The sequence below is a fragment of the Numenius arquata genome, chromosome 8 (assembly GCF_964106895.1).
Source record: "Numenius arquata chromosome 8, bNumArq3.hap1.1, whole genome shotgun sequence".
In the NCBI taxonomy this organism is placed as follows: domain Eukaryota; kingdom Metazoa; phylum Chordata; class Aves; order Charadriiformes; family Scolopacidae; genus Numenius; species Numenius arquata.
The window spans coordinates 22,615,568-22,638,858 of NC_133583.1; the positions used below are offsets into that span (position 1 = coordinate 22,615,568).

Below are 23,291 nucleotides of genomic sequence, written 5' to 3' on the forward strand. Positions count from 1 at the left end.
AGCTTTTAAATACCTCCAGGGACGATGACTCCACCACTGCCCTGGGCAGCCTCTTCCAATGCCTAATAACCCTTTGGGTGAAGAAATTTTTCCTAATATCCATCCTGAACCTCCCCTGGTGCAACTTGAGGCCATTTCCTCTTGTCCCATCGCCTGTTCCTTGGGAGAAGAGACCGACCCCCCCTGGCTACACCCTCCTTTCAGGGAGTTGGAGAGAGCGAGAAGGTCTCCCTTCAGCCTCCTTTTCTCCAGGCTGATCACCCCCAGCTCCCTCAGCCACTCCTCACAAGACTTGTGCCCCAGACCCCTCACCAGCTCTGTTGTCCTTCTCTGGACACGCTCCAGAGTCTCAACGTCTTTCCTGTCATGAGGGGCTCAAAACTGGTGGCAGCCCTCGAGGTGGGTCTCACCGGTGCCCAATACAGGGGATGGTCACTGCCCCAGTCCTGCTGGCCACACAGTTCCTGATACTGTCCTTCTTGGCCACTACAAAGGCAAAGTCAGGTTTTCAAAGACAAACCCCAGACAATGCGGGGCCTTGCCCTTCCAAGACAGGATCAGCTATCTCCGCAGCACAGAGGGCAGCGGCAGCCTCCCGGTTACCGGAGGCAGCACCCAGGGAGACTGACAGGTAACACAGTGCTTGCCCTGATCATAGAATGGTTTGGGTTGGAAGGGACCTTAAAGACCATCCAGTTCCAACCCCCCTACCCTGGGCAGGGACACCTCCCACCAGACCAGGTTGCTCAAAGCCCCATCCAGCCTGGCCTTGAATCCCTCCAGGGATGGGGCAGCCACAGCTTCTCTGGGCAACCTGGGCCAGGGTCTCACCACCCTCATGCTAAAGAGTTGCTTCCTGAGATCTCATCTCAATCTCCCCTCTTTCAGTAGAAAACCATTCCTCCTCATCCTATGGCTCCCCTCCCTGATCAAGAGTCCCTCCCCAGCTTTCCTGGACCCCCTTTAGGCACTGGAAGGGGCTCTAAGGTGTCCTTGGAGCCTTCTCTTCTCCAGGCTGAACAACGCCAACTGTCTCAAACTGTCTTCATAGGAGAGGTGCTCCAGCCTTCGGATCATCTTTGTGGCCTCCTCTGGACCCATTCCAACAGGTCCATGTCCTCCTTATGCTGGAGACTCCAAAGCCGGACACAGTATTCCAGGTGGGGTCTCACCAGAGCGAAGTAGATCTGTATTGTGCTTTTGTCCTTTCCTGCAGGATCACAGGGCTGTCACAGGAGCTACAGACCAGCTGTAACATTACCCGCCCAGGCTCCTCAGATGTCAACTTAGCCAGTGACTTGTGCTCCTGCTCCAGAGCCGTAATCCCAGAGCTGCTCCCCTGTGATGCTTCAGCAGAAAAGCAGCTCTCACTGGCAAGGCTGGAGCAAACCCCAGTAAACAAGGAGACCTGGTTGGATGAGCCCTGCTCCATTGCTGGGTCAGGAAGCCACCGTGCCTTGCACACTCACAGACAAAGAAATGCAAACTCACAGCTTTAAGTCTTTATCTTATTTAACTCACCTCTAGCTAAGTCATAATGAAATAACCTGAGCAAATTTAAACAGATAAAAGAAAACAATAGGTGACTTCCCCCCACCCCCAATTCTGTACTTAATTTGGCCAAAGATCTCCATCGTCATCTTTCTCTCTTGCATTAGTAATCTTTGAAAAGTACTATTTGGGGATGAAGTTAATATTTGGAGTGGCTTATTAAAAATGCATACAAAAAGGAATCTGCATTAATGGAACTGATTAAAAAATACAGCTTATAAAAAACAATAACTGGACTATATATATATATGGAAGAGAATAAGGAAATAAACTATTTGTGAAGATACATCGATACTCACAGGAGTAGAATCATGAATATTAATGAATGGTCTGACCCATACCAGTTGCTATAATCACCATCAGCACTCAGTACATCCTTAGGGCTCGCTTAACTACTTTACACATGCGGGGAAAAAACTACCTCACTCCAACACTATATACATACAATGGCTGATACAAAGCACCTGCTCCCACTCCCTCACACAGGCTGCAGTAACAGCCTTGACACCCATTCCTTGTGCAGGTTTTCAGCAAAGCTAAGCAGATTTTTTCCCAATATTCATTTAACTGGATAATTATTTTATATTGATTTTTTTACCTTCTGAATATTAAAAAAGTGTTCAGAAGTCCTTTATTCAATTCTCTGACTTTTCCTGAACAATTATGTCCTTCAATAAACTTGCTACTGCTCTTGTATTTATTTATTTTTTTGAGTGAGATGAGAAAGACCACTGAGAGTCCAACACGTCCAAAGGTCTCCCAAGGATGGATCCCAAGATTATTTGGGTCAAAAGGAAATGATTTTCAAAGCTTTTGAGTGTGTCCTGATCCCCTGAACTTAGATTGGGAAGTTTAGTCCTACAGCTTAGAACCAACACCTTGTTTCAGTCATGCAGATTACACAGTCTTTGTGGGCTTTGAACCATTGTTCCTGTTCAGACTCTCACTTGGGTGGCTTCCAAGGTAAATTTGTCCATTGAGCAAGCTTGAGAGTTTGCAGAAACACCAAGCCAAGAATCTGGTATTATGCACAGTATGAGAAAACAAAATTACTTTTCATTATTAACATATTTCTATATATAACCTGATGTTCACAGTTTACAAACAAATGTAGGATGGGCTCATTAACTACCCAAAACAAACAATTCAACCTTTTATAGCTGCTTTACGTATAATTTCCTTTCAGCCCAGTAGTTGTCCTAAAAATCACTTGGTTTATGTGAGTGTTGATGTGTGCATAAAAATCCATTGTTGAAACCAAAGCATTAAATTCTTACCAGCATCGTGGTTCTTTTTCAGATGCTACAGACAGTATGAAAAGGAGAAGCTCTCTGCTCCTATAAAACAATCATGCATTCTGTCCAAATGCACTGACTTTCGTGAGCCTAAATGGTACCTCTCAAAAGTGAATGTTTCTATAATAATGAAGGGATATTGATCCAAGCAGTAGGTGGTTGGTCTCCAACATCATCTCTGAACACCCTGCTAAATGCTTGATTGGACCTAGTTAAATGCCCTAGATGGGACATTTCAACAGGACAAGTGTTGGGACTTTTTTCATTACATTCTTACTCCTGACCTGGAGGTAGAATTGCCAAGAGCTGACACCTTTAATTTGATTATTTTAAATTCTGATTTTTAAAAATACCCTTAGCATTAGAGTTAAGTTTCCTGGGAAAATAAGCAAAAAAGGCAAGCAAAAGTTGTTGGAAATCAAGTAGGGTTTGATTTTCCTATTCAGGTGGTATGTAGATTTTAAACAAACAGAAACAATAGGTTACTGAACATATTATTTAGAGAACTCCCTTTAAATTACTCAGCTTAGCTTCTAACATTCAACTGTGTTGCAAATAAAACCAGTGCACATACCAGACAATTAAGAGCTTCAATATATATTTTTATCTCCTTCTAGTAGAGATCTTACCTTCAGAATCCAAAGCCTGAATTTTTAGCTCCAGTGGCGAGTCTTCAAGATAGAGTTCTCTTGTTGTGGACACAATTTGGATGCCGTGAATGGTATCGACTATAGCATCACAACGAAGGACTTGTCCAGTCACTTGAAGAGACATCAGAAAGAGCACATGAACTCAGCAACACTGAACAACCTCATCAAAAGCACCAAGACCAAATGCACCGTAAACTTAGACAATGACACAAGACGCTGAAGGAACTGAAACTGGGTCATGACCTTTACTAAGAAACTCTTCATCAAATAGTGACTGTGGCTAAGCAAGCAAGAAAAAGCAATTCCCTTCCTCACTCGACTTTAGAAGAAATCTTAAAAAATTGTGATTTCCATCTACATTGGCAGTTACAGATGTTTTCTCTGACTACATATTAAGAGTTCTACAGTGCAACTGTCAGACATGGCTCACATCCTAGAGAGCTTAATGACTTTTACCCAGAGACAATAAACCCCTATATATTTCTTCATTTAGTGACTTCAAGACTTTTAATTGACCATCTGTTTTTGCCTACCTGCCATTACAGAAACTAACCGGGTATATTGTATGATGGACACAAAGGCAATTTCCAGCTTTCTAACATCTGAATTTGCATTATATAAAAAGTATGTGCTGAACATCATTTTCAGGCACTGCTCCCTCCCCTCCCTTCTTTTTTTTAAAGAACTACCCATTTTCCTGGATATGTCACTAATATCATTACCACTTATCTGAGGACTTTAACAAACAGAACTTAAAAACCATGCCCATAGAAAGTCTAAAATGACTGTGTATGAACGGAAATTTCTTGGTTTGTGCACTTTTACATCTCTACTCTCTTTCTGGAGGATGGCAGGACGCAAGTAGTGTGTGTGCTTACAAGAATTAAAACTTACTTATATCTTCAGCAAAGATGATACTTGTCAGACGCGTGGGCTGTGAGGACCGTGCCTGGACAACAGCTTTCTGTGAACACTGGCGCTCATCCTCACCTGCCAGCTCTATGCTCGCAACCTCCGGCCTGCTGGAGGACCTACAGGATTATATGGTCGTGTTAGCAGGGTTTCAGTTACCTCTAGACAGAAATCAAATGTCTGGTTTAAAAGCCACCAAAACACAGCATTCTCTCTACCACGGCATCTTCACTGCTGAAGGCAATTCAGTCAGTTCAGAGCTATGCCCAGCTACTTAATGAAGTTGAAAAGCATTTGGTCTGACTATTTATTAGCTAAGAAGCGTGAAACAAGCAAAAACACACACAGAACACTGAAGCAGAAGGTAAAATAAACTTAGCTAAAGGCCCATTCACCACTTGTAATTGCATTTTCAACACAAGTTCGAAACACAGTTCTGCAAAAATTGGAAGCTTTCCCTGATGAGAGAACATCACAATTATGTATGTTTGCCAGGGCAGAGACTCTGACCAAGTAAGAACCATTTTTTAATCAAGAAATTAAAAAAAAAGGATTTAGCCTGTTTAGCTGGAGTATGTAATGCTGTGTAAAATATATGAAGTTGTATAATTATCTTCAGTGAAAGATCTGGTGAACATGGAGTTTTAACCTAAAATTTGATGCATCTATTACTTCCTGCCCTGACTTGTATGGCTTTTCTAAACACAACTGCTCTCGGAACAAGCTTGTGGGAAGCTCACCATGGACAGAGAGTCCAGTTCTCGCTTCCTGTGTGCCAAATATGTCAAGATGAGGAAAAAAAATAACTTTAGAAGTTATTAAAAACGAAGCCTCTTGAAATTAAATTTGAGATAGTAGCAATATGCATCTGAGGCCTGAGTGTAGAGTGCTCAAAGCAATTAAAATATTCAAGTAGGGATTCAATTCATTCAACCTGTAAATAGTTAAAGAACATCAGGGGAAGAGCTGCCAACTGTTTTGGAGAACTAGCTGGTGGCTGCTCTACACAACTTCTTGCTCATGCTATACCTGCAGGAGTTATAGAATCATAGAATGGTTTGGGTTGGAAGGGACCTTAAAGACCATCCAGTGCCACCCCCTGCCCTGGGCAGGGACACCTCCCACCAGACCAGGTTGCTCAAAGCCCCGTCCAACCTGGCCTTGAACCCCCCCAGGGATGGGGCAGCCACAGCTTCTCTGGGCAACCTGGACCAGGGTCTCACCACCCTCATGCTAAAGAGTTGCTTCCTGAAATCTCATCTCAATCTCCCCTCTTTCAGTAGAAAACCGTTCCTCCTCATCCTATGGCTCCCCTCCCTGATCAAGAGTCCCTCCCCAGCTTTCCTAGACCCCCTTTAGGGACTGGAAGGGGCTCTAAGGTGTCCTTGGAGCCTTCTCTTCTCCAGGCTGAACCCCGCCAACTCTCCTGCAGAGCAAGCAGGAAGGCAGCCCACTTGAGTCCAGCTCAGTACCCAGCACCCCGCTTAAGCCGCTAATGAATTAAGCGCCTGAAACAGCCATTGCTGTTTGCTCAGGGATCCCGAGTCAAAGCTCTCTCACAAGGGTCCTCTGAAGGATTAAAACAATGAAAGCAAGCACTAATGACAAAGCTGCTCAGGAATTGCTTCTCCCACACGACAGCAGTTCTGATGAAAACATTGCATTAACTGGAAAACACAATCTAAATCAGGCACTGGATCCCCACCTGGTAAATGGTGAAACTGGATTTATTTAGACTTTCCTTCTGTAAGATTTTCAAAAATGCCTGTCTGTGATCCATGGAAAACTCTTCTAACTCAGCAAGGAGCTGGAGGGGAGTTCCAAACAAACAGCGATATCATAATTCTCCCTTCTCCCCAAACAAGGGTTTTACCTCCTGTTATTACTGGCAGAACCAACCAATCCAAAACAGCAAAGAACAAAATTTCTTGTTAACTAAAATTGTATCCATCTCAAAAAATAACATATCACAATATGTTTGGCCATCCTAGAGTTAACCGCTGCAGTCCAGGTGAACGTGGACCGGTCTGGTTGTAGTCACTGGAATAAAATTGCAAATCCTGTGTTCAACCTTAAGCCATGAAAAGCACAATTCTGAAGACCGATCCCATCGTGCAAGACATGAAGATCCCTCTGGTTTGAAGCAGTCGGTAAGACACCGAATACTGCATTTCTCACAGAAACCTCCATGAAACAAAAATACATTTGTGTCAACTCTCTGCTTCCCTACACATGGGTCTGGATGTTAACCATACTATACTGCCCAAACAATGAGGCCCCAAAAGCTTGTAATTAAGAAGTCAGAACATTTTTAATTGTGCATGCTACTGGCGGTGTACTGCACAGCAGTACAATATTTTTGTTTTGGGCAAAATTCATTAATTCAATGAATTATTAATTTGTAATATTGGTGTGCTCCCAACAATATTTCATTTACAAAAAAACTAGTTTTAAAGGATTTTGAAACAACAGTAGCAAATGCTCACCCTGAAATTTCGAAGTATTTTACCTGATCGAGAAAAAAACAACCCACAGCAGTATGCAATGGATAATTAAACACCAATTAAAAGCTTAAAGCTGAGAATTGTTATATTCTAGATACCTAAGCAATGTATATAAATACGAGCATTTTTTTTATACTAGCGTTTATACAGTTTCTAAAATAGTATGATTTATTTTCTGTATCAGTGATCAATTTAAGAGTGAATGATTAGTTATTTTGCTTCTTAGGCAACCATGAAACACTTTTCCAACATTTAGCAAGTTTCTTTGAACAACGTTAGTATTCACAACCAGCAAGGCTTTCTCTGTACTTGGCTGGCAGGATTTTTAAGCTGAGTATGCAGATCTGACTTAATATGCATGCAGGCATTTTTAAATAAGCATTATACCTATGGAATTGACTTCTACTTTTCTTATTTAGTTCTTTACATTGTTTAATATTCTCTGCCATTAGATATTTTAGTTTTTTTCAGTAATTTTAGGTTTTTGTGTTCTTCCAGTCTGAAATTGATTGTGTTTACAACACAACAGGGGTTTCACTGTGTTTTGTATTTGTTCTTTTAATATATGGTTAGGTATTGTAATATATAACCACTACAGTTTGCACTAATAGCAGTGTTGTGAAACTAAATCTAATTACAGGATATTTTTCAGACTAGAAAAAGAAAGGAACAAAGATAAACTAAAAGTCTGCATTAAATTTTAGCTGTAAACTTACATACACTCCACAATTATAAAGGAACTTTTAAGCTTTTACAGCTAAATGCTGGTTAACTCTTAGATGACACTGGCGTAGGGAACCTGAGATTAGATACTATTTGGGCTCTGAGGGTAGTTTAAAACAGGAGGTAGAATATCAGCTGAATTTCTTACTTTTTTTAAATACAAGAACATTTTTAGTTTTATTACCAATAGGGTGTCTGCTATTTTAGGCAATTACCTGAACTGGGCAGGTGAAGTAGGGGGCTTCGGAGGCTTGGTTTACTATTGCCATTTGTATCCAAAAACTATCTGCATAACTATTGTTTTTCACACTGTAGCTTATGAAATATTTGATGACTCCTCAGTATTGCTCGACAATATCAAAAGCACATTCTGTTTACAGCTACATCCATCCAGGGTCAAGCACAGAAAGGATAAGGCCCTGCTCAAAGAGGCTGTATATTACAGTGGCATTACTCTGCCACTTGTCCTAGATGGACGAGAAAAAGAAACTTTGGCTTTAAAATGACAACAAAGACTGCAATTTATATCACCTGCCAATTACAGCAGATCAGCAGCAGCACGTCAGCATGTGATATTGAGAGCCGGCCTTGTCAGAGGTCAAAATTAGATCCCGAGAAGCAAGTAATGGGAAGCATTTCTGGCACTGCCTCTCGATCCCATGCCAGTGTCTGAAGAAAGAGCAAGGCGGGGGAGGAAGCACTGGAAAGAAGAGCAAAGAGGTGGGGAGGAAAGCTAACAAAAACCCCAATATTGATTTCCCTCAAGATAAAATCCTCCTTGCAGAGGAATTAAAGACACTTGCAACAAAGACTGCCAGCCCTCTTGCTGATTTCCATTTCATTCATGATTTTCACCCCCCGAACGCAGAATTGTGTGCCAAGAGTGTATCTACAGATCTACCCAAACCCAGGCCTGCACGGTCTTAATCAACTCTTCTGTAATATCACATGTGCATACTTCAAGGATTATACTTAATTTACTCATCAGCTGGTTTAGAGATCAGGCAAGTACTATTCTTTCCCTGATTCTAGCAATAATCTTGTTGATTCTTATTGCTTCAGTGTTTCATATTGTTTTGTCAGCTCTTCAGACTAAACTCAACGGACTAAATTAGCAAAACGCCACCTTTGTGGAGAGGCACCATGACTGGCACTTAAGCTCATCTCTTAGAATTTACATCAGGGCTGTGGGCAGATACAAAGACAGAGAGAAACTGGATGGTAAAGTTTTCAGGAGTTTGGTAAGGCTGGATTGACCAATCCATTACGTACCTTATTTCCAGTCACTCTTGGGACAAACACTGTTGACACACAAAAATGAGGAGACAAGAGCCGGAGCAGCGTCCAGGCAACTGTAGTTGTATGATAAAAAACAGATTCCCAGAGAACCAAGGACATGGGAACTGAACCCATTCCAAAGAAAACACAGAGGGAGCCTGGCAGAGCTCCCTCAACTCTTCAGGATTTTTAACAACGCAGTGGCAGATTATCTCTCTATTGTTCACTCAATCCTCTCCTAGGATCTTTCTTATTGTACCGGGAAAACAAAAAGCAGTGAAAAAAACCTCCATCCAGTTCTGCTTTAAAAGCAAAATGGAAACATCACACAGCACAGAGTGAGCCAAGGATTAAGCTTTTGCTCCTGGGATTTTACGATGGCGATCAGCTGGCGTGCCCATTAACTTCAAAGGAAGAGAAGTGGAGTTAAGCCAGTGATGAATGTTCGCAAAATCCGACCCAGATGCCCAACAGTAACTTGGATATTTTGTCAAATCAACTGGTGGCTCAAAGCATTTTACCATAAGTGCTTAGCTTTGTACCTGTTTTAGCTGCATGAAGGAAAATGGCATGGCACACTACTGACAGTCATCTTCCAACTAAAAAACGGCAATAAATAAAGGCTGGTCTACACAAGCTGGTCTGAAATTAGCTTGGCCTGATTTCGTGTTAGAAAATAAAACTAGAAAACGGCAGTTTAGTCCCAAAACACAAATGTCACATTTTGCATTATTTCAAATTAATCCATTCTGTTAAACCTTCTCACACGTAAGCACCCTTAAAGCTTTAATTACTAAGGTAAGACCCACAACCAAAGACAGCAAAAGTCTTAAAGCATTTCATGGGTGTTCAGCAATGAAAGCTGCCCAAAAGCCACTACAGTCCCTACTCTTTCTGTCCTCCTTGCCAGGCAAGTTACGCTCAGATTCAGGAAAAGATTTTTCAACAGTAAACCTGCACCGTAGGTTGACACATTGGCTAAGAGAAAAAACATGATTATTTCTTCTGGCTCTCTGACTCTGGCAGAACATCCATGCCGCAGCCTCACGCTACCCACTCTGGTTTTGAGCCAACACACTCAGGTAACGCAGCCCTGAGCCACAGCAGCACAACCCATCTCACTTCCCAACGAGGACACCTCAATCCAATTCTAAGCTCCTTCTGGTATCTACAGGAGCCTGAAGCCATGCTGGGAAAGCAGCAGTGCCACCAGCCTCCCCAGCTCTTGGCAGCATAGGCACCTCCCAGAGAAAGGGACAACATTTTGCTGCCTGCTCTAATTAAGTAGGAAATGCAGAGCAGGTGAGAACCAAAGCAAGCGGTAAGGATAGCAGCGGATAAGAATCATTACTTAAGATGTCATTTCATAATACGGCAATTAACAATCGGTGTCTCACACACGACATTTTTCTGTGAGAGTCAAAGACAGGGTTTTTTAGACCCATAGTAAAAGAGGTAATCCAAGAAACACCACCACCATCCCCAGATTATCAGAGATGAGATTGTCAGTTTTACAGCAAAGTAACAGACCTTGATCAGCAACACTCCATTTAATATACATTTTTAAAACATATAAGCCACAACATGGGCTGATAAGACAAATTCAGGAATGTGACAAGGAGCTAGACAATGAGCTTTGCCAGCAGCACTGTATATAGGTTTTGGGTTCTCTGGAAGTACCTGAGCAGGATGCAGCTCAAACACCACTCAGCCACTGGATCTCACCCCAGCACTCTGCCCCCTACTCCTCTCGCAATGGCAATTAGCTTTACAGAACCTCATCATTAGGGCTTCAGCAGCACCCAGAAACTCTTTTACTTAAGGCAGCAATAAGCTCCCCTTCATTATATTTGCAACAAACAACTTTGTACAGGGCCTTTATCACCGGTGAACAGTTTCCTGCAGCTGTAACCTTTCCATAGCAAGCCCTCTGACTTCAATGGGTCCAGTTCAACCAGTTTATTTCTCAAAGCTGACTCCTGAAGCTTAAACTTCCCACCAGTTCTCACCTGGTGAGGATTCTACAAAATTCCACAAAACATCAAATAACGTGTAAGCATGTTTATACCCTACATATAATTTCTGCTATAAATACCCTGGACCATGCTGTATATACCTTGGGGGAAAATGTTTTTGTTTTGTGTGTTCCCCTCCTTCCCCACCAAAAACCATTATTGTAATAAGACAGATTTCAAGAAGATAATTCTGTTTCTGAGTACTTTCATTCTTCCAGGTATAATTTCTGGATTAAGGTAATTAAAAGATAAATACAGATGTAATTTAAATGCTAAATATATCTGCACAGACTGTGTTTTATCCCTGAAGATAGTACCACATACAATATTTACAGATAGGAACACTGTATGCTTTGAAAACAAAGCTTTAACCAAAAAATAATTTCAACATAAAGGCAACCCAAACTCCAGAAAGCATGAGCATCTTGAAAATCAGAAAATACTTTAAAGCCATGCTTATAACTTTATCGCTGCTCCCAATCTGCTGGGATAATGATAAAATTTCACCTTTTCCCTTTGAATCACTGGAATTCTCAACCACCACTACGAGCGCTTTGAAAACCTCCTGCTTTCAGGGGTAAACTTGAAGCCCCAAAGGGAAACTGGAAAGAAATAAGGTCACAACATGCTGATTTTTCACAAAATCAGATGCTCAGGTATGAATTCTGAATGTTTGAGATGAGTAAGGAAGTCCCTTATGTACTTGAAGGATGTATTTTGAAGACAGATAATGCTGTAAGATGAGAACAGCTTTCATATGCTACCTCTAACCTCCCCATCACCTATATTATACAACCTCCGTCCCCTCTCCAGGCACAATCGATATATCATTTCCATTCCAAATCCTTGCTGTCATGAATGCAAACCCACCCATCATTTTATAAACCCTGGGTGAGGAACAGTCACAACTTCTGAAGTGAATACCTTCGGTACTTCCTAACTTCTCCAGTTTAACAGCCTCCTTCCAGTAATAGCTCTTACTGACGGCCAGAACAGGAAAGCACAGGAAACTTGTCAGCAAGTAGCTGTAGAGTTGCCTGCCCCTCCAAAGTACACTTCTTTCTAATCCTCTGCAGTTCAAGGCCTGCAGGGGCAAGGATGCAGGGGGAAAGAGACACAGATGCAATCTTGCAAACATGCCCTGAGCACCATGACAAGAGTTACTGCTTCTGCTCCGCCACACACACCCAGCTACTGCTTCTTTCTGGTGGTTTTGTAAGCACATGTTGAGTTCTACCACCCACATCCTGCCAGTCCCTGCAAAGCAGAAGTGAATAAACACACTTTTACAACGCCGGGACACAAAATGACGACACACTCGGTATGAAGTTGGTATAGTTTCCTTAATTGTGAAGCAAAGTGTTCCCATCTGTAAATATTGTACGTGGTACTATCTCCGGGGATAAAACACAGTCTGTGCAGAGAGGACGGAAAAGCACGTTGAAGCCTATCTGCACGAGGGATGCGGTCCATTGCTAGCAACTGGCGCCAATATAACACGGTCTGAAGTGCCTACAAACAACTCTCATCAGAGATACATATATGGACCAAATCCAGTATTTCCCCAGAGTACAATCTTACATATTTTAATCCATAGATCTCAGTGAGATTTACAAAGGTCTATGTACTTCTGACAGTTGGCTAGCACCTGGTGCATGCAGGAATGGCTGCAGCCAGCCCAGCATCACCCAGCGGTTCACTGGCAAAATAAGACAGACCTTCTACACCTCCTAAATTTTTCTAGTGCTTTGATGAGTTTGTTTTTTACCTTCATACAATGTACTTTACCACATCAACCAAATCCTTTTAAATACTCGGTTCCCTTTAAAGATTAGAGTAAGGCAAAAGAAAAAACCCATTGCGAGATTTTTACTAAAACGATCCATATAAAACCGAAATTACACAACCACATGCAGCTCCTCCAGTAACTTCCTTTCAGTCAACTTCTGGAGAAACTGTGATTACTGCTCTTGTGTGCAAATGCCCTCAGATGTGTAAGTTGTCACAGATCAAAGGCTTGTAACCAGCCCAGGGATGAGAACTGTAGGACCACCAAGTAAATAAACCAATGCAGGGTGAAAACACAGCCCTACGAGATGTATTTCGGTAACTGTCAGGCACAATGTAACAACTGAAAACTGCTACCCGCATCCATCTGGCATGTACAGAAGTATCTTTCCAAACATATCTCGACTGCCACATTTTTTTCAGGTGGGGACCTCCTGCTTGTTACTGATCCAAATTACAATTCTGGTACGCTCAAGGAAGGATGAGGATTTGGTAGCACTCGTTTAACACGAAGGCTGTGACACAGTTTTTGAATCACAGATTCAAAAATAACGTGGTATTTGCCTTTAGCCTCTGATGCTCTGACCCAGACCTGCCTCCTGGGAGCCCTCTGCCCAGTGGGACAGGGGCTCCAGACAGAAGTGCATCCCACGTGCTCAGCACCGAGGCCTCCAACAGAAACCCAGGAAGACCAGAATTTTTTAAAACTTGCCTTCACCTTCACCAGGCAACGTGCTCAGTGTGTCGTCTATGCTTACAACAGCACCCAGAGGCTCTTACCTCAGCCAGGTGCCATGACTCCATCCCTCCTTCCTCACGTCCACATCACAAACTCATGATGGTCTGTCCCTCATTACTGACCACGAGGAGGGAAGGGGCACTTCTACACCAGCAGCAGATGCCCGAGCCCTGGCTGCTGCCCCCACATGTGTGGGGCTGTGGGGCAAACATGGCTACGGTGGCACTGAGAGTGTCTGAGGTGGCTACTGAGGGTGTTCAGCAAGGCACTGAGGGCGTTGGGGTGGCAGTGAGGGTGTCTGAGGAGGCAGGGTGGGCATGTTGGGCATGTATGGAGACAGGGTGGGCAAGCCTCGAGTATGTGGGGAGGCGAGGTGGGCACATATGGGGTGTGAGGCACTTGTGAGGCACCCAGCCATGGCGGGAAGCTCCCCCACAGCAGGGACTTTCCCCTCAGGGCCTTTTCAGCCCCAGCCTCCAGCCAGAGCCCCTCTCCAGCGGGTTTAACCCCCCAAAAAAAACCCAAGGATGGTTTGTAACACCCAGCCTTTCCCCTCAGGGATTATCTCCATTCCTGCCCAGATGCTGCTGGGCCACCCCAAAACCTGCCCTAAAGTAAGGTGAAACCGGCCTGGCGCCCAATGGCTCCGGGGTGGAGGGGAGGGGGGGGGGAGAGACGGAGAGACCAGGCCCCGCCGGGCCGCGTTTTCCCGCCGCGGGCTGAGGAAACGCCGCAGGTGCATCCGGGCGGCGGCGGGAGGCGGGCGGGGGGGGGGAAGAGAAGGAGAAGAAGCGGCGGACAAAAGGGCGGCGGCACCTGCAACTCACCATCGGTAGCACCCCTCGCTGGCCTCCAGCGTGAAGTTGACGCGGGTGCCGCGGGTGAAGGGCAGCAGCACCTTGGGGATGTTGAGCTTGGAGGTGGCGGTGAGGTGAAGGGAAAGGAGAGGGAGGAGGAGGAGAAGGAGAGGCACGGGGGGAGCCATGCTCCGGTGGGGGCGGGAAAGGGCGGTTGAGCCGCCGGCGGAGGGACGTCAACGGCGGGGCAGGGCGCCCCGGGGGGCGGAGGGGGCGAGGAGAGGGCCGGGCCTGCCCCGTTGCGGGGCAGGCCCGGCCCTCTCCTCGCCCCCTCCGCCCCCCGGGGCCGCCTCCCCTGAGGTAATTTCTAGTGGCGCCAACAGCGAGGAGCGACAGGGACGGCCGCCAAGTGAAACCGCCGCCGGTTTGGGCGGCTAAAATGTCGCCTGCCGGGGGTACATCGTGTTGGGGAAGGGCTTGGGCCGCTGGTGGGTTTACCTCAGCTGGCCTGGAGGGGTTTCTAGGTGAATTTATACCTCACCGGGTGCTGTTTTCCACCCCAATTGGGGACGTGGGGTGTCAGGCCCTGGAGAGCACCGTCTCCAAGGTAGAGTCGGATGAGGTGGTGGGTTGGTTTTTTTTTAGAAAAACAGGACTTATGGATTAAAAAATAAAAAAACACAACACCTAAATGGATTAAGTCCTAAATCCTCCGGATTAGAAAACCCTAAAAAATAAATCCATCGAGGGTATGGTTACATTACATGCTATGCTCTTTCAGTGTGTACATTATAGTACTTAGAGTGATGCTATCAGCTAAGCTAAGCAACAGTTCTTTTGTCATGAAACCACTACTTACCTGCATCCTTATATCCTTCAAGTAAGAAGACTTATTTTCCTGTATTCTTTGTGTCCTAGGGGGAAAAAAAAAATGTAGGCAGACCAAAGTGCAGAAAAAGGTGAAGAAGTCGAGATGAGGAACTTGGTGGTAGGTGAACTCTGCAAACCAGGTGAATACCACAAGCGGTCTTGGTCTGAGCCGCTTGGAGCTCCTCCAAGAGGCACAGTAAGTAGCTAGATTTCATCAGCCAGCCTAACACAAGCTTGACCTTTTCCTGCGTATTGCTCAAAAGTGTGGTGGGATGGCATGGGAAGTAGGACATTGTAGGAAGAAGAAGGAGGAGGGAAGTTTTAACCAGCACTGACAGATCTGTAATAATTTACCTGCGTTCAGAGCCTGGAATGGAATTCAGGAACTGCAAGTCATTTTATTTTATTTTATTTTACCCTATATTTTGTAAACATACTGCAAAATGTATGTTTTACCTCCTGGTGGTGATCGGACTTTGTTGTGGATGACATTGTACTACTCAGTTCACTTTGTTACAGATGTTTTTGCTGAAGACTTAAATGAGCTGGTGATTTATGTACAGATAAACACAATTCTATATGATGGAATTCCTGTGTATTTAATAATTTGCTTTTTTAGAAACTTTGAACACACTTGAAAGCACTCTAAAAGACCATTTTATTTTGTAGGTCAAAAGTCTGGCTGATATTGCAGTCTTCGTTTGTCCTTGTTATCGGTATGCATTCATATGTATCACCATTTCAACACATGTTTAATGGTCGATTCTCTTCACCATTCATGGTGCGTGGGAAAAGTCATGCTCCTGGAATTAATTAAAACTATTTAGTGAATTAAGTTATTGCATGGAGTATCTGTCTGTCATTACCTACAACAGAGGGATGGTATATATTCAGTGAGAGAAGGAATTTTAAGAAGGGGAGAATCATCTTTGAATTAAGCTATTTGAATTTTGCCCGGGAAGATCAGATGCTGTCCAAGGACACTACCTGACAGTTTAACCAGTTCTAATTTAGGTAGTACAGAAGTTTACCAATTCTCATCTATTCTAAGCGAGTAAACTTATACGGGACTTCTTATTTACCTAGGAGTATTTTTTTTTCAATATTTATTCACCTAGTGTTTTATTTATCAGTACCTCAGCAAGGCTATTCCATTTTCTATCCCAGAGGACTGTGTGCTGGACAGTTCACTTCTCGCTGCAGCTTCTCTTGGTATATTACTCATTTTCTGAATGCACATCTTGAAATTGTGTAGTCTGATTTAGAGAAGAGCTGAACTTTACAGCTGCAATTTAAGTCACTGGGAGCTGAGCCCAGAATGATATATGGCATTAAAAGCTCTGGCAAATCAAGCTGCTACACCTTAAATCGCTCCCCTAAATACAGTTATTTTTTTTTCTTTACTCTTTCTGTCAATCAATCTATAACCTTCCTTCATAGACATGTTATGAAGATAAGTTCAGTAAAGATCCGGATATTAGGGAGGGATGTGATAAAATAGCCCATGATTAAATCAATACAATGTGTTTATAGTTAGTACAATTACAATTAAATAGATACGATGTAGATGGCGAGTACCTTACATCCTGTGCAGCGAATGAGGTGAGAAAACGTCTGTATCCCAGTACTTCCTAGCTTTTAAAGGTGGGTTTTACAATCTCAGCATGTCTTTACTTTCTTTCATCAGCAGTGTATGGTGATGAGTATTCAGTGTCTAACAGGGAAATTATTGTTGTTCTCAAATACTTCTTAGACTTGAGTGATTTTCATAAGGAACAGCAAAGTGCACTTTGGACCGTAAAGCTTTTCAATGAAACATGATAGTTAAGTACAGCAATTAAATATCTGACATCTTTCAGTGCATACTCAAAAGCATGCTACGAAGTTGTAAGAGTAGACAATTGTAAGGCAGGAGACATTGATGAACAACTCTGCTGCTTCTGTTACACAGTAAAATTATGAAGTGAATTTTCTGCTTACTTAAATGGAAAGTCGTACATTGCAGCAGTGCGTTAGCGTTAGAGACTATGTATTTTGGACAGAGGTGAGGAGGCAGAGAGTGCAGCTGCATGCTCGGTGAGAAGTTCCTAAAATCATGGGTTGACTTAGCATAGTTGCTGCATTGCTCTACAGTCTTTTTCCATACTGCAGGGATGAGACCAGTGTGGAGTCAGCGCATCCCTCAGACTAAAATGAGAGTGCAAAGAAGGTGAAAATACCTCCAGTGGGTGGGGCGGTTAGCTGGTGCGGTAGAGGGTTGGAACAGGATAGACGTATTAGAAATATAAGATAATTTTACATGCATATCAATGTACACCTGAGTAAGTCTGATAAAGAACAAAAATGGAAATTTCTTAGTCACAAAGAAGGCAATTATACAACGATAGAGGGAGTACTTTAATGAGCTGCTTAATTGTGAGAGGGATAAAGGCAAACAATAAATGGTTATTCTCCAAGCAGCTGAGCCATTTGTGGAAGAATTCGGTTTTAAAGAGATTTAACAGGCAATCAAAATACATGCAGTAAATAACAAAACACCAGGTGCTGATAATTTTTCCACTGAAATATGAAAATAAAAGGGGGAGAATTACTGAAAGATTTTATGAACTCACTTGGTTGGTCTGAAGATTTTGAAAACACTCCCAGGGAAGCAAGGAGACATATACTTGGATTAAATCTTTGAAATTAATCAGTTTCTGGTGGAAAGATATTTTTTATAAAGCTAGAAAAAACATGTATCTGTATATCACAAGGTGATCTTCTGTTCACAGTGAAGTAATTTTAAATCCTTGCTCAAAAAAAGAGAGTATTTGAATGGCAGAGCAATGATGGCGCCTGTTTGCCCGTCTTCCCTTTGAGTTCCCTTGATGCTTCCCCAGCCCGCAGATCTCAAGGGTGTACAACGCGTGTGTCTCATGTCTTTGGGCACTACAAGGACTTGCAGGGCTCATCATGTTTGGGAAGGCTAAACCAACTTGATGTGAGTACTCAGCGTGTATCTAATATTAGGGTTATGCATACGTGCTTTCCTGGGTTGAGGCCTGAGTCTCTGACAAATTTTGAATGAAGAAAACCTCAGGTTCTAGAGTTTATTCAGGAAAAAAAGGTTACTAAAAAACCATCTGGCCAAGGAACACCTGACTTCGTTTCCAGGCGTTTCATATTTTAAAATGTCTGAATAATTTAAAATCTTTAAAAATGCTCCTCTACAAAAAAAAACACCAGGCCAAAAACAAAACTACAAAACAGACCAAAACCCACAACTCCGAATAATTGCAACTCAGAAGGTGAAATTCCAGCAAAATGATAAGACAATGAGTTGTGGAAGATTATTTTAAAGTGTACTGGGTCAAGCTAACTCAAAACAGTTCCAAGCAGAACCCTTGCAGGTATGTCTATATTTGTGTGTTAACAGTATAGGGCTGGCTCTGTGTAGTATCAGCAGCTAAATGCATTGTGTACAATTTCATTGTAAGAACTGTCTCATTAAACTGGAAGAAACAAGGCTGCCACAGTAGAATGATGAAAAATATGCTGCGTTCTCATGCTCCTGAACCTCTCAAATAAAGTAATATTCGATTTAAAGGCTAAAGAGTGACTGGCAAATAGTACTAACACATTTAATGAAAAGACTGTTCCTCTAGGGAAGAAGCTGTGGCTGAGAAGATATGGGGAGTTGCCTACACCAGGCTGAGCGGGAGTTGAAAAGGCAGGTTAATGGATTTGGAGAAAGAAAGTGGTCTGGGAGTAGGAACTTAAGGTGAGAGTAACAGTGATGGGCCTTGTTTTGTGTCTGATTCTGTCTGTGATTAAGCTGAAGAAGTATCCTGCAAAAATCGTCTGGGAAGGATGGTCAGTTTTCTTCCTCCTTATCAGGTTGCATCTTGTAATGCTTCAGCTGCCCACTTTGTGTCTCTTACCCATCGCTGATCCCAAAGTATGGTGCTTTATGCGCATTTTGTGGCTGAGCAGCTCTATGGCTTTCATCGCTGGGCTTTTTTTCCTGCTTAATTTGCTGTCTGGTTCCATCCTCATAGCTGCAGAGCCTCGCAAAATATCTCCACCAAAGAAAACATCAGCAAAAGAATTACTTAAAGTAGTCCAATATATGAAAAGACACTTAAAAAACACTCAATACAGGAACAATATTACAACTGGTATCCCCTAGCACTAGCAAAAGGCTTATGGGAATTAGCAGTTCATAGATTATTGTATTTGAGCGTGTGGTTATAACCATCCATTATTTAAAAAGCCAATGTAAGATCTTACATACATACAAATGTACACAGTGGTTGAGCTTGACTGGCAAAACTCATTAATTAGGCATTGATCCTGCTGCCAGAAGCGCATGGGATACATTCCTGCTTCTGCATTAAGTCTGTTCAGCTGCTCCTGTCTCCCTACAGAGATCTAATTGCAAGAGGGGGCATTACACTTCATTACTTTAAAATAAGTATCCTAGTCTTCCAGAGTACATAAAACAACATTCCTTCTTCAATTATTTCTTTATCGCTTTCTCTACTAGTAGAGTTATCGCATTCCATTTACCGTATTAGACTTTCTGTATTTTCATACTCCTATTGAAGATTTTATGAGAACATCCTCTCAGCCTTACAACAGAGATAATGATGGATTGACAGCATCTATAAAACTGAATCCCTGGCAGTACTTCCCTTCCAAGCAAAGAGGTTTGGCCAAAGGCAGGCATAAATGCACTAAATTTCAAAAATTAAAGCAGCCAGTTAAGGGTAATAAGGAAGGACAAAACTCCATCAAGGTTGATTTCCTTCAAATTATTCAGAAGGAGCACTTGTGTTTAGAAAATTGGTAAAAGAATCGCCAAGCCTGCCGTTCTTTGCAGAGTCTAATCTGCCAGGGATGTCACTGGGAGTTTTGAATGTGGACCAGGTAAGTAACTCTGTGTCCCAAAAAAGAAATGTAGCTCTTTGTAAAATCTCTGTTCCTATCATATAAATGTATTTGATGTGTAAGCCTTTCCAAGACGGTATAAAACCCCAAGACCTTACTAAATTATACAGGATGAGTCTGATAACACTGAGATTATGAAACAGTAACATCAGATAAAAATAAATGTTTTTCACTTCAGAGTTTATCTACCTTTCTAATGTAAATTTCTGGTTATTAAAGTAGGTTATTTATAGCTGTCTTTTCAAACTGTTACATAATAGTGCTTTTGCTGTGTGCCTTTATCCCCAGATAGAAATCACATTAATGAGCTATTCACCGAACAACTGAATGAATGCATGAGTGATGGAACCCACAAGAAACAGACAGGTAACAAAAATCCCAACCTTTCCTTCTGCTTTAAACACATCAGGGAAATTTAGGAAAACATAGTAGTCTTAAATCTTGAAAGCAATTACTACAATGTATAAATAGGCATGTGAATATGTTTAATGACTTAGTTAATAGTACTATGGAAACGGAATTATGATCTTTTCAGGGTGACTTGGTTTCAAATTATGGTGTGTACACCTCAGAACTTTTAAGTGGGGAATCAAGTGCAATAATTCTGAGTCTTTTTAAATGTTAACGCTGTTCTGAATTAGTTTGCTATTTTTTATGCTTTAAACACCAACATGGGACAATTTATAAAACTCCATCATCTTTCCTCTTTTTCCCATTCCCTTCCCGCAGTAGTCTGCTGACCTCATGTTTCTCAGCACTGGCAGTGGCGATATAGAGGGCTTCTGTACCCCACAGCAAGGCTGTCAGGCTTCCTCTGTTTCTACATATATACTGGCATTATATAGTGTGCATTTCAACTGTAAAATTACATTTTTTTATTCAAAATAAATTCTATTTTTTTCCATTTGAATATGTACATAAGTACAACAAATTGAGCACCTTTGTTCTGGCCTTGAAGAAACCTAACGCAAGTTCTGTTGTGTGTATAGTAAGTCCTTCCAAAGGAGATTTCACTTTCATCGGTAGAATGATAGTTGAAAAGCAGGAAGTGCTCTAATACACATCCGAATATACCAGGTCACGTACACATTGCACTGAAGTGAACTGATTTCTGTTTTGTCTCCTTAATTCCTTTCAGGGTCACTTTTCCAGGTGGGCCACCTACCAGTTACCCTGGGGAATGGAATACTTATTTTCAATATGAATTTGCAACTACAGATTTGTAAAAAAAAAAGTTAAATATAGTCTCACTGAGACAAATTCAGTGCAAATAGGGAAGCACTGAACGGAGATTTTAAAGGTCTCCTGTTTTTCATAAATACTTTCAGGATCTTGGCAAATCAAGGTCTAGTCCCAGCAACACGGACACAGCTCGCACGAGTGAAATTGTCCCCAGGCTGGCAAAGTATGGCACAGCAACCTAAACCCCGTGGCCTTTGAAACTGAGGTCTGAGTTGTGCTGCTTGTAGCCACCTCTGCCTGCTTACAACTTTTTCCTGTTTGATTTCTGTTTCTGTGGTGACTCTGACTCGTCCTAGTTACACGCAAGCCTGATTTTCACTTTTGCTCTCTGTCCTGCATCTTACACTGCCACCTCACCACTGGTACAGCGGGCTTCACACGTATTTAATTACTGTGTTTGCACAGCTGCCCATAAGCCCCAGTTTGCAGATGTGCAACAAAAAAAACATGAAAGAAATCAGAGATTATGCTAGAAATTCTACTCTTAATGTCCAATATCCCTCTCTAACATACCATGCACCTTCCTAGCCTACTGTATGTTTGGGTTTCCTGGGTGACCCATATCATGTCTGGCAATGTGATTTTGGTGAAATTTGGAGGCTGACTAGGACCTTCTTCAGAGAGGATATTAGATTGGCTCTTGCTGAGCACCTGGAAATCTTGCACACAGACACTGTGTGTGCTAAAATCTGCTGTACACATCTGAGTACCGTAAATCTGACTACTATCTGGCCCAGTGTTCCACTGAACAACAAACATCTAAACCACCATGGTGGATGTATGGAGAAGATTTAGGACTCACTGAATGCTGCCCTACTCTGGCACGACCACTGAAAGTACAGTCTAGTCTGGTTACAATGACCTTACAATGAGTTACAATGACTTAGGTTTAGGCTCCTAATTTATCCTAAATATTTGAGATTGGGTCTTAATTTCTAAATTTGGCGATCCAAATGTGTATATGCCTAATGATGCCAATAGCATCCAATAGGATTTAAAAGGCAGAATACTCCATTTTATTTTTTAAACTTTAGCAGATCTAAATCTTCTTCTAAGCTAAATAAAGGAATCTGCTCTGTCTAGAACCTGTACTGAAAACTTTAGTAAAACAAGGCATATTTCCCAAAGAACTGTATGGCTTCCTATGAAAAGGCCTATTAGCTCAGTAATACAGGTTAGTAAAAAGTTGATAATGTAAATGCATTATTACATCTTTATACTTTTTGTGAACATTTGTGCAAAGAAAATTTGATCTCTCAAAATGTTCATGAATGAAGAAGGTTCATTTCAAGAGCATGTGAATATTCATTGGTATTTTTTGTATTATTCTTCCATCTCTACTTTGGTACAAAGTTCAAACAACAGGATTTGTACTTGGAAGATGCTAATTAGAGCGTTTTAAAGCTGCTGTATAAATTACACACTTTTTTACATGTTGAAGTATAATGGGCTCAGAAATAACTAGAAGTTCTGCTGATGTTTGTAACACATCTAAGTTTTAATACACTAGTTTTTAGATCAGTGGCAGAACACTAAGAAACTGCCCTTTTTTGTGTGGCTTGGTGATGTTTGTTCCAAATGTATTTTTTGCTTACAGAAATGTCTGCTACAGATACTGTATTGAAGTGTCAGAGAAGTGTGAGAAATTTTCTGCTATCTAGAAAAAACTAAATGACTTTGACAAGGAAGCATGTCCTGCCAACACGATTATAGCTATAGCAGTCATCAGTTTAGTTCAATTCCTTCATCTTTTACTTCAGGCTTGATTAGCTAGAAATTTTATACCTTGTCCTCTTTGGATCAAATGCCTAAACAAGTTTTGACATTCCAAGGATATTCTGGCTGAGGCACTTTTAACAATTTCATAGGTGCTGCTTGATAGCCCAATGATGCTGTAAACAGCAAGAGAAACGGGTATACAGAGGGCATATTCCCTCTTTTTTTAAAATTGTTTTTGTTTTTTCCTTTATTAGCCTGTTTTTTCACAAGTCCCATAAA

At 42.1% G+C, this 23,291-nt stretch overlaps 1 protein-coding gene across 1 annotated transcript in view; it reads right to left on the reverse strand.

Annotated features, from left to right (window-relative positions):
• The window catches only part of NUP210 (nucleoporin 210), a 66,842-nt gene extending 52,402 nt beyond the window's left edge, over positions 1–14,440 (reverse strand). The window contains exons 1-3 of the mRNA XM_074151420.1: positions 14,283–14,440; positions 4,391–4,527; positions 3,476–3,607 (exon numbers count right to left, since the gene is read on the reverse strand). Coding sequence (XP_074007521.1) covers positions 3,476–3,607; positions 4,391–4,527; positions 14,283–14,440 — 427 coding nt within the window. The remainder of the gene's footprint in view (positions 1–3,475; positions 3,608–4,390; positions 4,528–14,282) is intronic.
• Between the last annotated feature and the right edge of the window lie 8,851 nt (positions 14,441–23,291).